Source organism: Phoxinus phoxinus, assembly GCF_949152265.1.
Source record: "Phoxinus phoxinus genome assembly, chromosome: 13".
Taxonomy (NCBI): Eukaryota; Metazoa; Chordata; class Actinopteri; order Cypriniformes; family Leuciscidae; genus Phoxinus; species Phoxinus phoxinus.
The window spans coordinates 12013363-12027636 of NC_136888.1; the positions used below are offsets into that span (position 1 = coordinate 12013363).

The 14274-nt window shown below is 39.4% G+C and overlaps 3 protein-coding genes across 8 annotated transcripts in view; 1 reads left to right on the forward strand and 2 right to left on the reverse strand.

Annotated features, from left to right (window-relative positions):
* The window catches only part of ttc6 (tetratricopeptide repeat domain 6), a 38100-nt gene extending 37705 nt beyond the window's left edge, over positions 1 to 395 (reverse strand). For all 3 annotated transcript variants that reach the window (XM_079634110.1, XM_079634113.1, XM_079634109.1), the window contains exon 1: positions 275 to 395. The gene's annotated coding sequence lies outside the window, so the exon portion shown is untranslated. The remainder of the gene's footprint in view (positions 1 to 274) is intronic.
* Positions 340 to 3689, forward strand: foxa1 (forkhead box A1). Its single transcript, XM_079634117.1, has 2 exons — positions 340 to 563; positions 1327 to 3689. The coding sequence occupies exons 1-2, from the start codon at positions 492 to 494 to the stop codon at positions 2539 to 2541; spliced, it is 1287 nt and encodes a 428-aa protein (XP_079490243.1). The 5' UTR covers positions 340 to 491; the 3' UTR covers positions 2542 to 3689.
* Positions 3690 to 5909: 2220 nt separating this feature from the next.
* mipol1 (mirror-image polydactyly 1) overlaps positions 5910 to 14274 on the reverse strand; it is an 88969-nt gene continuing 80604 nt past the window's right edge. For all 4 annotated transcript variants that reach the window (XM_079633130.1, XM_079633129.1, XM_079633127.1 and 1 more), the window contains one exon: positions 5910 to 8011. In XM_079633130.1, coding sequence (XP_079489256.1) covers positions 7945 to 8011 — 67 coding nt within the window. In that variant the 3' untranslated portion in view covers positions 5910 to 7944. The remainder of the gene's footprint in view (positions 8012 to 14274) is intronic.

Consider the following 14274-nt stretch of genomic DNA (forward strand, 5'->3'; position numbering starts at 1 on the left):
AGATAATAATAAAATCCTTAAATCATTTAAAATGTTTCCATTTCAAATAAAATTAAATTAAAAATACAATGTGCCAAACATTTATTGGATATTCAATATTATTCATCATAATGTGTTTATTCTAATAGAGTTTAAATTAAACGATTATTCGTTTTTACAGGTAATAGTATTGCGCAATAAAACACACGGGTCATATTTAAAAACAGCAGAGTAGACGTGTTCCTGGAAGCAGGAGAGAGATCCAGGCAAATGAGACACAGAAAGTGGGCTGTACCGTGTTCTACGTAACAGGCAGGGGAAGATCTCCAGTTCGGTCCCAACATTTCCTCACTTTACCCAAAGCCACGCACAACATCCCACCAGTGACTGCGCGCGGTGCCAGGACGCACACGCACACATACACACTCACACACACACACATACACACTCACACACACGCGCGCGCTGTGAGTCTGGAACTGCATGTGCACGAGCTGCGGATTTCCTCCATAATGTTAGGCGCAGTGAAAATGGAAGGACACGAAACTCCAGACTGGAGCAGCTACTATAATGATGCACAAGAGGTGAGAGACTATTATTATTACTGCCACTCTGAGTTGCTGGGATAGTTAGAAAGTTTGTAGCTGCATGCACGCGAATTATGGATCAACAGACTCGAACTGAGGCTTACGCTACAAACCACTTTTAAAACGGAGGAATTAAATGTAAAATATATATTCTGCAGAATTGTTGTCTGAAGCTGATAAAAATATCAGCCATTGATTAACCCACTTGGTGGCAGTAGTGATGCCAGTGCAAGTGACAATAATACTCACAATAGTCTTGGAAGAGTTTATCAAATATCATTTTCAATAGGGATGATATCAACTATCTGAAATTGTTAGCTATTTTTATTCAATTTTTTGTCGATTATGTATATGTCACACATTTCCATTACAAGATTCTGTTTAGCCTCGTTCAATTTGAGTCATTGCAAAATTACATTTAATTATTAAACGCGATAAAAGTCCTACGTTTTTATTTTTACTGTCACGTGCATCAGCGAATTCAATAGGTTATTTCGTTATTTTAAAAAGAACAAAATAAAAACGTTACATTTAGATTAAAAATTCTAATTCTCACAATTGTTGATGGCGTTGCCTGATTTTTTTTTTCCAATAGGCTATTGTTTTTATTATTTTATTTAGCCTAATTATTATTATTTATTTTTTAAGATAAAAAGGGGGAAAAGCAGGCTACATTATTGTCTTAGAGAAAATATGGCTACACTCTATACGAATAAAAGTGCTGAGTACAAATGTATCACGATTTCTTTCTTTCCTTTAGGTCTATTCTCCCATGACGAACAGCAGCATGAACGCTGGGCTGAGCTCCATGAATAATATGAACAGTTACATGAGCATGTCCACCAGTGGGAATATGACTTCCAGTTCTTTTAACATGTCCTATGCGAACCCAGCGCTGAGTGCCGGCCTGAGCCCGGGCACCATGGCCGGGATGCCCCCGGGCGCCACCGGACACATGAACGGGATGGGCGGCGGCGTGTCGAGCATGGGCACCGCGCTCAGCCCGTCCAACCTGAACGCCATGACGGCTCAGCACAGCTCCATGAACGCGCTGAACCCCTACTCCAGCATGAGCCCCACCATGAGCTCCATGACATACGCGCAACCCAACCTCAACCGGGCCAGAGACAACAAGACCTTCAGGAGAAGTTACCCGCACGCCAAACCGCCCTACTCCTACATCTCCCTCATCACGATGGCCATCCAGCAGGCACCCAGCAAAATGCTTACCTTGAGTGAGATTTACCAGTGGATAATGGACCTGTTCCCTTACTACCGTCAGAACCAGCAAAGGTGGCAGAACTCCATCAGGCACTCGTTGTCCTTCAACGACTGTTTCGTCAAAGTGTCCAGGTCACCCGACAAGCCGGGAAAAGGCTCCTACTGGGCCCTGCATCCAGATTCTGGGAATATGTTTGAGAATGGCTGTTACCTGCGAAGACAGAAGCGCTTTAAATGCGACAAAAAGTTGCCCGATGGAAAGAGGTCTGACGGAAAGAGAGAGCATTCGAGCGGCTCTGGCTCACCGGCCAGTGACAGCACCAGCAGCAAACCTGTGCATATGGACTCCAGCTCCATAACCTCCTCGAACCAGTCGTCCAGTCCTCCCAGTTTGGACCACAGGAGCGGTAGCACCGCTAACTCTGAACTGAAGAGCACCGGCCCACAGGTGCACCCCGTGTCCACGTCCCTGTCCTCGCTGCACTCTATGGCCCACGAACCCCAGCTGCACCTCAAAGGAGACCCTCATTACTCCTTCAACCACCCGTTTTCCATCAATAATTTAATGTCCTCTTCAGAGCAACAGCATAAACTGGAATTGAAAGCCTATGAACAAGCGTTGCAATATTCCTCCTATGGCTCGGGGATGTCTTCCAGCTTGCCCATGGCCGGGAGAGCCAGCATGGACCCTTCGGCTTTAGAGGCCTCTTACTACCAAGGTGTGTATTCAAGGCCTGTTCTTAATACGTCTTAGTCAGTTGCCGACTAAGGGGGGGAAAAAACTTTATTTTATTTTTTTTGCATGCACTTGGTGCAAAAGAACTGTTACTTTAAAATATAACAAAATGTGTATGTGTATAATAAAATATTGTAAAGTGTTTCCAATGACTGTATATCCCAGTTATAAATCATTGCTAGTGTATTTAAAATCATTTTTGAGCTTGTAAAATACTTGTTGTGATCCCCCCCAAACTTGTAGTTCCCCATTGTTACAACGTGCACGAATGAAGGTCAACTTTTTGGTCTTGTTGCTGGTATAAAAGCGAAGCCCCTTGTCTGTTGCAGATGTATTTGAATGTTGTCATTTTACTCATTATTTTTGGGGGTTACTTACCTCGTTTGGACAAAAAAACACTTCCCAATCTTGTATTGAAATAAATTAATCCGAGGTGGAAATGCATTGTGAATAAAATATGTATTTCTTAATCAAGCAACACGTTTGTGACATTTTTATACAAAGAGGTTCATGCATGCATTTTGTTTTCTTAGTGAAATTACATTAGCAATTATCCCAAGACTATTGGTTAAAAACTAAGATATTTATTTTTTTAAGAATACGTGATTTTAATTCATTTCGTTTTTAGAAATAATTGATTCTCTTTTGTGATTTTTTTTTTGTTGCATTATTTTATGTCCAAGCAATGCATGCTCAATAACTCAAATAAACCCTGAAATAAAATAGAAATAGATGCTATTTTGAATCCGATTAAATTCTTTAATATAGGCTGTCTGCTCTCAAAGCCAGCTTTTGGCTGAGCCCGTCTGGTTTTGACTTGATGTTGGTAAAAGACCAAGAGAAAATCCAAGTCTAACACACGCGCAGCCTCAAAGACTCGCTTCATAAAAGATCCGATCTCGTTTTAAATAGGATTTTAAACAATATCATAGAGAGGCCAAATCATCTTTTTGTGGAGCGTAACCTACATGATGGGCACGTGAACCTGAACAGATTTGACTTTGATCATGGTATTTTGTATACACGCATTTTGGCTGAGTGGCCGTGAAATTCATTTAATTATCTTGTAATTCCCCCCCGATGCGTAAATAAAATGGATAATTGACTTCAGGCTTGAGAAATCTAGATATGTGCAGCCTATATAAAATAAAGCTATATAGCTTATATTTCTGCCTTTTATTTTTTAATTCAAAAAAAAAAATTAAGACCACATTTTGTTTCCAAAATTAGTGTCCGGAGCGGTCAATTTATATGATATTTAATTAGAGCTCGCGACAGAGATATTTAGCCCAATTAAAGATGGTAAAGTTACTAATAATGTCAACAATCGATACTGAAATTTGTAAAATAAATAAATAAAAATAATAATCACTCAAAAGCATTAGAAAATAAAATTGCATACTTTGCAATGGCAAAGATCCAACAAAATCACAATTTAGAATAATCTAAATTACCTTCTCTCATGCGCACGACAAATGCATTATAAAAACCGATTGCTTTATATTTTATTAACTAAAAAAACTGTAAATATAACAGAATTTACCTGCTTACAAAAATAAAATATCTGGGCTTGATTAATTGAGATACAAATCGAAATAAAACTATAAATAAAATACAAATGCAAAATATTGTACCACTAATTCTAATAATTTTATTGAAATCATTATGATGGATTACGTAGAAAACGACATTGCACCATGATCGAGTTCATATGTCGCAGCAGTTACACCAGGTGAAACTTGATTATGTAGGCTATATTTGCTCCTCAATCAAATGCTTTATCGGAAACATTGTTTTCTTGAAATAATTGATAAATCTTTATAATAGAAACTATACGTCAACTAAAAAGCTGATGATAATAAGACCAAAGCATTATTAATGTGCGGTCTTGAAAATCTAAGAACCAACCAACTGTGCATAAATATTATTTAACACGTTTTTGGGAAAACCTCTTAACGAATGCACTGTCAGGGTTAACGAACTCCTCATTCATTCCCTATATAATCATATAATTTAAATATTGACATGCATGGATGGGTCTAATTTAGATATGCTCTAATTTGCATGGGAGTTTTATTGTTTGCTATTGGCGCAGTGATTGTACAGAGCGACATCCGAAAGGTTGTATTTCTATAACGCGACCTTTACGTTGCATTGTGCAATTATAGCGCGCGTCTTTAAACGAGCCAGACTTAACATATGCGATCAGCAGGCAGTGTTCAAACTTATGTGGCATTTCTCGTTGCCCCATCAAAAGCTCTGGCGCTTTCTTCAGCCTTATGGAGCAAAATTTCGACAACAATGCACACGGCCCTTTAGTTCAAAGCGCCCATCAGCGGGTCTACCCGTAGACCTTTCTTCTCCCTCTTTTCATTCTGAGTTTGGAAAAGCACTACAGGGCCAAGGCGCTCCTAATACCTTCTGATGGGGATTGAATTAATTATCTCCAATAACACAATTGTGCTTGGCCAACGAAAAGAGCAAAGCAATACCCCTCCAGAATCACACGCACACGAAAGAAAGAAAGGGGCTTTCAAAGGGCGAGAGAGAAGAGGGAGAGATCTCTATCCGACATCAGCTTTAGAAGCAGCTGCTTTTCCATTAAAAATGATACGGGAGAAGTTTATTAGAGCTTTGTGCCCCTCTAATATGCATCGACCATGTCAGGTTGGTGGTCTCGCACTCCCCTGTTTTGTGTCTTCATTATTCTACAGCGGGGGATTTGGAGAGAAACAGCCAGTTGGTTTCTTTTGGAGTTTCATGGCGGACGCAATAAACCAATGCATTTCTCGTTTATATATATTTTGTTTGCATATATATTTATATCGAATAATAAATACAATTCATAATACAAATTATATGATCAATACGTTATGACAACTTATGTTTTCACATTGTTTTAACTCATCAAAACAAGTTAAGCAATTAAAACAAATTTAAGTTATACAAGATTCCACTAATTTTTTTAAGCCATGCAGTTTAATGGAATTTAAGTTTAAATGACTTAAACATCCAAGTTGATTTTACTTAAAAATTGAAGGCAGTTTTTTTTTTACAGTAACCTATATCGCCTATATATAATTTATTTCTCAATGGCCATTTACAAGTTAAGAATAAAGCATTTGAGAGATTAATGTAATAAAAAGCTTATATTGCAATTTCACTTAGTATTATGATAGCAAATAAGATGATTAAGGCTATTGTGAAATGGCAAACTGGCCCAAACAAATATTTTCACTGTAAAAAAAAAATCATGATTTGTTATGACAACATTTTTTTCTTTTGTCAAATCAACTTTGACAATTTATATGGTTCAGATAACATCATATTTTGAGATTCTGTTGATTAAACCAATCTCCATCATATTAACTATTTTATTTTATTTTAATGAACACAAAATGAATGCACCCATTTTACTTAGGCTACTTTAAATTAAACCAACAATCATTTTTTTGCAGTGTATTATTAGCCACACATTTAGAATTAAAGTTATGCATCTCATGCGTCAATTTGATGGTTATCCGATTCAATAATGCATCATTTTAACATCAAAACCAACACACATTTATCAGCTCGATTAGAACCTGGGAAAAAATAACTAACTATATTTGTATAAATAAACAGCTACTATGAGAAGGAGAGAAGCAGACAGAGAAAAAGAGAGAGCTTGAAATATTTGGTGTCGTTATAGCAACCGGATCAGTGGTGCTTTTCTCTGAGGGTCATTCAATATGTGCAGCCGAAACACGGTTTTAATTAAAGCGTATAAAAGTTTTTTTGTAAGTCGATGATCACGCACACTGAATTTGGGGGGTGGTAATGGGGCATTTCACTCCACATGCCACAATAAACACAGACTCGAGCCTCCACACCCACATATCAAACAAGTCACTTAAAACACGCACACCTCAAACAAATCATTTAAGAATGCACATCTCAAAACAAAAGTTTTCGTCTCTCGAAAAAAAGAAAAAAAAGTTGCACCATCAAAGGGCAAGTGTTTTCCATAGGGATGTGTGGGGACACCCAGGTTGTGCCATCTCCACGGTAACCTATAGGAGGAAAATCGACAAGCTTGTCCTGGTGTCGGCGTTTATTTGAGGGGAGGGACACTCAGCGGCACGTCTGGCCTAAACAGCCTTTTCTTTATTCACCGCTGCATCTAACATATTTCTGAGTACATAATCGATCAGGCTGAAGAACAGCTCTGCTGAAGGACGGACAGGGAAAGACAACATAAACCACGCTTATATAATTGTTTGGGGTATCTAGTTGTTGGTAAAGGTCGACAGATCTCTTTAGCCCATTTTATGTTTGTGAATTATCAGCATGCAAAGGGACTCACAGCGAAGAATTCAAAGAATCATCAGGGTTTAAAAAAAAAGTATTTTATATTGGTATTTTTTAAATATACATTGATCTGCCATTCCCACAATATATATATGATTTTGTTCTTGCGTTTTTTTATACTAAATATTCAGGATATGAATTTAAATGGTTTAAACCATAAACAACATACATTTAAGAACATATTAAAAAAAGGATTTGAATTCAAATATTTAAGAAATTCAACTTGAATTAAAAAGCATTATTTACAGGTTTGATTATGTTTAGACAAACATGTTTTTGTTGTTTTGAAATAATTGTAAGAAGAAAAAAAAAAACAATATATATTTGTCCTCAAAAAGACTAGTTTCAAATTAATTAAAGAAGAAAAAAAATCAAATAAATAAGGGAGTTTTGGGTCATCTAAACCAATTAAACAAATAAACGGTATTCTCTATAAGTGGACTGCACAGTTTGATTTGATTATTTTTAATACATTTGATACTTTCTATTTTCAAAATCTAATTGATAAGCACAAAATAAATGTATCATCAAATATCACTGAACAAGCTTTTCATGTTCATAAATACTGATTGTGTTGACATACACTGTATACTGTTGTTTTAACTCCCTTTATTAATTTGGGAACATTTTAAAATATCTATAGTCTGTAAACAAATTTAATAAAATAAAAATTCCAGCTTGGTCCAAAAATAGCTGGCTTTATATGCAAAAGAAAGAAAAAGTCTCAGTACCTCACAAAAGTAATTGTCCAATCAAATTTCCCGTGTTTAACCAGACTTAAGGTCACACTGTAAGTAAAAATCGACCGAGAGGAGAAGAAAGAAAACCTTTGGATTAGTAGGAAAAACTACTGGCAGCAGTAGTTTCATTGGTGACTGCGGAGAGAATGTGGTTAAACATTTACGATGGCGTTTCTGAGCATGGGCTGGAATGAGAACAGGGCTGAGAGAAAGAACGCCACTTCCAGCCTGTGTTTGCCCAGGCCAGGCTTCGGCTGTTTGCTCAGAGTTAAACGCTTCAGCCTGGTCACCAGATGTGGCCGTCTGCTCGGGTCGCCCGACGGCCAGTCAGTCAGATGACTTTTCGGACGCTGCCAGTGCCCACTTTCTTCCGTAACACCTCCACCAACCGCTCCAACCTGAGAAAGGAAAAGCAGAAATAAGTGAGTGAGTGTGTAAATGAAAGAAGAGCAAGACAAATGCAGGCCAGCTCTTGGCTGTTTCCTCCTCACACAAGGGCGCTCTTTGAGGAACGGAAAGATACGGAGAATGGATGTAGACACTTCTTAAAGTGGGTGAGACATCCATGCTGGTGTCAATGCCCAAATCCTCCAAATATCCGCCTGCCTTTACTCCGGCAAACAGAAGCCCATGTGTGGTGTCATGTGATTGGTCGGGGTGAGTAAACCTGTGCTTATGAGGGTGATGATCCCAGAGACTCTGTGGAAATGGAGGGAGATCTAGATGGGTGAAGGGATTCTTTGGGAGCAAATGAATAATGGGGAATGAGAGCAGTCCTGCTTCTCTCCATCCAAACAAATGCTGGTTCTGCTTCAAAAAGACACTTCTGAATCTCTGACATTACTTAAAATGATAAGATGGAAAATTATGTGAGGATAAAAAAAAAAAGAATGAAATCAGACCTTTTAATATATATATAACAAAATAAATTGAAACTCAGTTACAACACCTAAATTGATATGAATTAGATCCACATTTAATTTATATATAAATTATTAGCTTAAATATTATGAAAAAAAATCATATGCGTGTGTGTGTGTGTGTATGTGTGATTAAAATGCATTAAATATAAATTAAATGTAAACAAATCTCAAATTAAAGGTGACAGACAAAATGAAAACTATGCATAATTTTCAATTTCTATTAATATAAATTATATAAATAAAAGTAGATTACAATTTTATTATTAGTTTGAATATTATATATATATATATAAAATATATATATATATATATGATTAAAATGCATTAAATTGAATGTGAGCGAATCTCGAACTAAAAGGTGAAAGACAAAATTAAAACTGTATGCAATTTTCAAAATGTGACTGATTTATTTGATAAAAAGCATAAATTAACTAACTAGAGTTTAACACTCTCTTTTTTTCCTATTCTCAATAATATCCAGATAATTTTTTTCAGTACTTACTCAGTGATCTAAAAACCAGACGTGGAAGGTAAAAAATTAAATGAATAAATTGTATAAATAAACATCATGCACAACAATATCAGTAGGTTTTAGAGAGCTCAGGATTGTTAAATCCAAGCGTTTTCAACAAAAAAAGAGCTAGGTATTCACAATAAAATGGAGTTCAAGCAGGCTTACAACAACAAAGCGTGCACTAAAAACAGCCCAGCTCTATCAGAACTGATAAGAGGTGCTGCTTAGCATACCCAGTGCTAGTATTGTCTACTGAGGTTTCTCAGTCTTATCAAGTGAGCATATGGGAGCGGTCTGACCCAAGCCTAACTCCTGCCGAAGTCTCCACCTGTTTTCCCGCAGAGAGAGATCGAAGAGCAGCCGCCGGACCATATGTATTGCTCAGAGGCTCTGTGGCCGAGAGAAACGAGTCACGTTGGAGGGAAAGGGGGAAAGATGAGGGGGAGGGGATGATTCAAAACCACAGACTAATATTTATAAAAGGTCATTGTTGCTAAATGAACAGGCCCCGCACACGAGCATATATACATACACAAGCAAACAGCCTTCATATCACACACACACACACAAACATGCAGACAAACACACCACACAACTGTCTCTCTCTCGCCTCCATAAACATGCACGGAAACACCTTTCCCCCTTGTGTGCAAATTTTTAGCGTTTTAAATATATTCATTAGCCTCCCTGTCATGTTTGCACAATTAACAGGTCTGCCTTTTTCCGTGGCAGGATCTCCAAGGTGTGCCTGCGGGCTGGGGAGGATTTGGTGAACACTGTTTGCAGAGAGTGGCCGTAAACCCAAACATACACGCGAGGGAAGAGCCGGCAAAAGCGCAAATCCCGATTAAGAATTCACAGAGTCGCAAAACCAACAATTCCAGCTCAAATAACACAGAGTAAACAGCAGCCGTGCATAAATTCTAAACAACAGCACGTTTTATGTATGGCACGACAACATATCCGTGTTTCAATGCAAAAAAAGATCCTGTTTGTAATCTATAATTATCCCACGACAATGCCTGACAAAAACCCTAACATGAAAGATCTCGCTTCTAACTACAGCAAACTATAGATGGATTTTTAGCATTGCACAGGAAGCAGAACGGCACAAACAAAAAAAGGCCGCTGAGGAGGGTCAGCCCTCGCTGTGCCAGACAGAAGAGCCTGCGAGACTGCGCCGTGATGGGACACACAAGCCGCAGCCCATTTGTGGGCCGTCGGGCCAATGAAAAGGTCCTTTGTGTGCTTCTCATGGCCAAATTTGATTCAGCAGGTCATTAGACATTCAGCTCAGCTCCTCCGTCAATGGGCCTGCAGGAACGGCACTCAGGTGCCACATTCTGGCCCGGCGCTGGGCTTCCTCCTCCCCTGGAGGCCGGTCGCATCACCCCTGCATTCTTCTCACAGCCGTGCGACGAGGCCCACGTCAGAGCGGCTTCCCACAGGCCGCCCGGAGCCCGGTGAGTGCAGGGCATCCATCTGAATGTCAGCTAGCGGTCAGGTGTGACCGGTGCTGTTCCCTTCACCTACTGCGGACAATCCCAGTTATGTATGCACGTAGATGCTCACACTCATGATATCCTTTGCTCTATAAGAAAAAATTGCAGTCACCTCAACCCTAACCATCATTATTGCGAGGACTCGCTGTAATAAAAAAAAGGAGTAAAAGTTGTTCCAAATTCTGTCACATTTACTCACCCCATTGGGGGACTTTTGAATATTTTTTTGAATAATCTTCACATACTTTTGCATTCAACTAATATTGCATACTCAATATTGTACCTTTAGGGCGTGTCACTGGGACTACCCTCAAAGGAATATCTTTGTACCTTATTTACCCATAAATGGTTCAGTAGTACTATAAGGTACACTATATTGCCAAAAGTATTGGGACACCCCTCCAAATCATTGAATTCAGGTGTTCCAGTCACTTCCATGGCCACAGTGGTATAAAATCAAGTACCTAAGCATGCAGACTGCTTCTACAAACATTTGTGAAATAATAGGTTGCTCTCAGGAGCTCAGTGAATTCAAGCGTGATACCGTGATAGGTTGCCATCTGTGCAATAAGTCCATTCATGAAATTTCCTCGCTACTAAATATTCCACGGTTAACTGTTAGTGGTATTATAACAAAGTGGAAGCAATTGGGAACAACAACAACTCAGCCATGAAGTGATATGCCACGTAAAATCACAGAGAGGGGTCAGCGCATGCAGCGGCGCATAGTGCGCAGAAGTCGCCAACTTTCTGCAGAGTCAATAGCTACAGACCTCCAAACTTTGTGTGGCCTTCAGATTAGCTCAAGAACAGTTCGTAGAGAGCTTCATGGAATGGGTTTCTATAGCCGAGCAGCTGCATCCAAGTCTTACATCACCAAGTGCGATGCAATGCGGGGGATGCAGTGGTGTAAAGCACGCCACCACTGGACTCTAGAGCAGTGGAGACGAGCTCTCTGGGGTGACGAATCACGCTTCTCTGTCTGGCAATCCGATGGACGAGTCTGGGTTTGGCGGTTGCCAGGAGAACTGTACTTGCCTGACTGCATTGTGGCAAGTGTAAAGTTTGGTGGAGGGGGGATTATGGTGTGGGGTTGTTTTTCGGGGGTTAGGCTTGGCCCCTTAGTTCCAGTGAAAGGAACTCCTAATGCTTCAGCATACAAAGACATTTTGGACAATTTCATGCTCCCAACTTTGTGGGAACAGTTTGGGGATATTCCAAATGACTGCGCACCAGTGCACAAAGCAAAGTCCATAAAGACATGGATGAGCGAGTTTGGTGTGGAGGAACTTGCCTGGCCTCAGAGTCCTGACCTCAACCCGATAGAACACCTTTGGGATGAATAAGAGCGGAGACTGCGGGCCAGTGCCCGGTTGCATAAAGCACCTTAAGTTTTTCCCTTAAGTATGACACTTAAGGGGCGATTTCCCCTTACCTAAGAGAATAACTTAAGGGTGTTGCATATAATCTCTTAAACGATTCTCTTAGGTAAGGGAAACATTTAAGTGTTTCACGACAGCGATTCTGGATTCACGTTATAAAAGTCTGTTGTTGCCATAGATACGCAAAACACTAACACAAGCGGGAAAGAGCTCCCGCAACCCGGTGAACCACTCTGCCGACAGACGATTTATGAACGTGGAAAACATCTCCCACTATCGTCTGAAAACTCCCAGTTGCAAAAAAACGCAGTGCTATAAGCAGTTGTAACACCGCAGGTAAAGAGTGGTTGCGATCTGTGACACGGTCAAGGGCGCCGTCTAGTTTGTTAGTGATGTCAAATATTGCGCGTCGATCAAAACGGTATTCATGCAACAATAGGGTTCTCCCTATCCCTAAAAATTATTCTTGGCACATAATTATCTTCAGCTGGTTCCATAAATTCAGCCATGTCGTCTTATTTTTTGTCCGCGTTACTCTTAAGGTTACGATTTCCAAACCTTAAGTTATACTTAGGGAAATGACCGTTAAGGGGGTTTATGCAACACTTAACGCTTTTTAAGGGATTATTTAAGTGAAAAAAAAGCATTTAAGGGAAATTCTAAGTGTTTATGACGTTTCACTTAAAAAAACAGTTAAGTAACACTTAAGGGTATTTTTCTGCAACACCCTTAGGTTTAAGGGAAACATAAGGGCGAACTTAAGGGAAAATTTCACTTAAGGTGCTTTATGCAACCGGGCACAGGCCTTCTCGTCCAACATCAGTGTCTGACCTCACAAATGCGCTTCTAGAAGAATGGTCAAAAATTCCCATTAACACACTCCTAAACCTTGCGGAAAGCCTTCCCAGAAGAGTTGAAGCTGTTATAGCTGCAAAGGGTGGGCCAACTCCATATTAAACCCTATGGATCAGGAATGGGATGTCATTAAAGTTCATGTGCATGTAAAGGCAGGCGAAAAACGTTTACCAAAACGTTTGGCAATATGGTGTATATTACAACTCTAAAGTACTAATATGCACCTCTTAAGGGTAGATCATGTACAAAGTTGTCCTTTTAATTAAAGATTCTGCCCCAGTGGCAAGCTGTTCTACAGCTATAGATATAATTTGTGCAAAAAAATAATAATAATAATAATAATTCTGACAGTGTACACCGATATCAAGCTCTTAGATAGACAAAAAAGATATATCATTGCATAGCTTCAGAAGTCTGAGAATTCCAACATTCGTCAAAATATCTTCTTTTGTGTTCCACAGAAGAGAGTAAATCATGAGAGTGAATAAATTATGAGAGAATTATATTTTTCTGGAATATTCCTTTAAGAAATTATTTGGCACTAAATCAGAGCCTAAAGCAATATAGCATGCTGATTCTCAGAATACATAACTGGGAACTTGTTAACTTCCAGTAATACTACACAGAGTCTCTTCCAGTAGCCCTGCACAGGGGTGAAAGAAGCAGTTGGTCTCAAATGCTGACTCACACAGCTGAAGCTTGCACTGTGGACGCCACTTGGTCAGTACACAAACAAGCTACTCTGACACACACTTGCTGTCTAGGTAAGGACAGTAGCACCGGTCAAAGCAAAGTGCATTGTGGGATTTAGAGTTTCATGTCATGCAGCAGAAGCTGTGTGATCTTTCCTCTGTAAATGGAAACCCTTTTAGAGAGGCATGTGTAAACAGTGCACTAAAGTTCTCTCATTGTGATGGGGTGGTGGGGGGTTCTCTCTGTGTTTTGAGCACCCCCCTCAGCTCAGCATCTCCACCCCCTTTGGTTAATTCATCATGTAAATAGATCAGCAGGCCGGCCTGTGTTTGCTTTGCGTGGGGAGCCCCCCATGTGAGTGAGACAAGAGGGATAGAGAGAATATCTAGACAACCAGTTTTTATAAATGTATATAACAGATCAGGAGACCAAGGTTAGGGAGACTGAGAGAACAGGCTTTAAGAACGTGCAGGTGCAGGAACATCTCCAAACAGCAAGAGCTCATCTAAAAATTATTGAACGGTCATTTTTGAAGAATGTTCATGCTCTTTTCATTGGAATGAAAGTGAGTAGGGACAGACACTGTCAAGCTCCAAAAATGACCAAAACGCTCAATACAAGTACCATAAAACGAGTCCAAATGAGTCACGTGGACTTCGTACATAGTGCACGAGTCATATGAGACTACTTTTGTAATGCTTTTTTGTTATTTTGTCATTTGACAGCATCTATTCTGTACTCATTCACTGTCACTCATTGGAAAATAGCAGCATGAACAAGTATACTACTACA

Coding starts and splice junctions, on each gene's coding strand:
- foxa1 (XM_079634117.1), top strand. CDS start 492: ATGTTAGGCGCAGTGAAAATGGAAGGACACGAAACTCCAGACTGGAGC. Junction 564..1,326: donor ACTATAATGATGCACAAGAG/GTGAGAGACTAT, acceptor TCTTTCCTTTAG/GTCTATTCTCCCATGACGAA.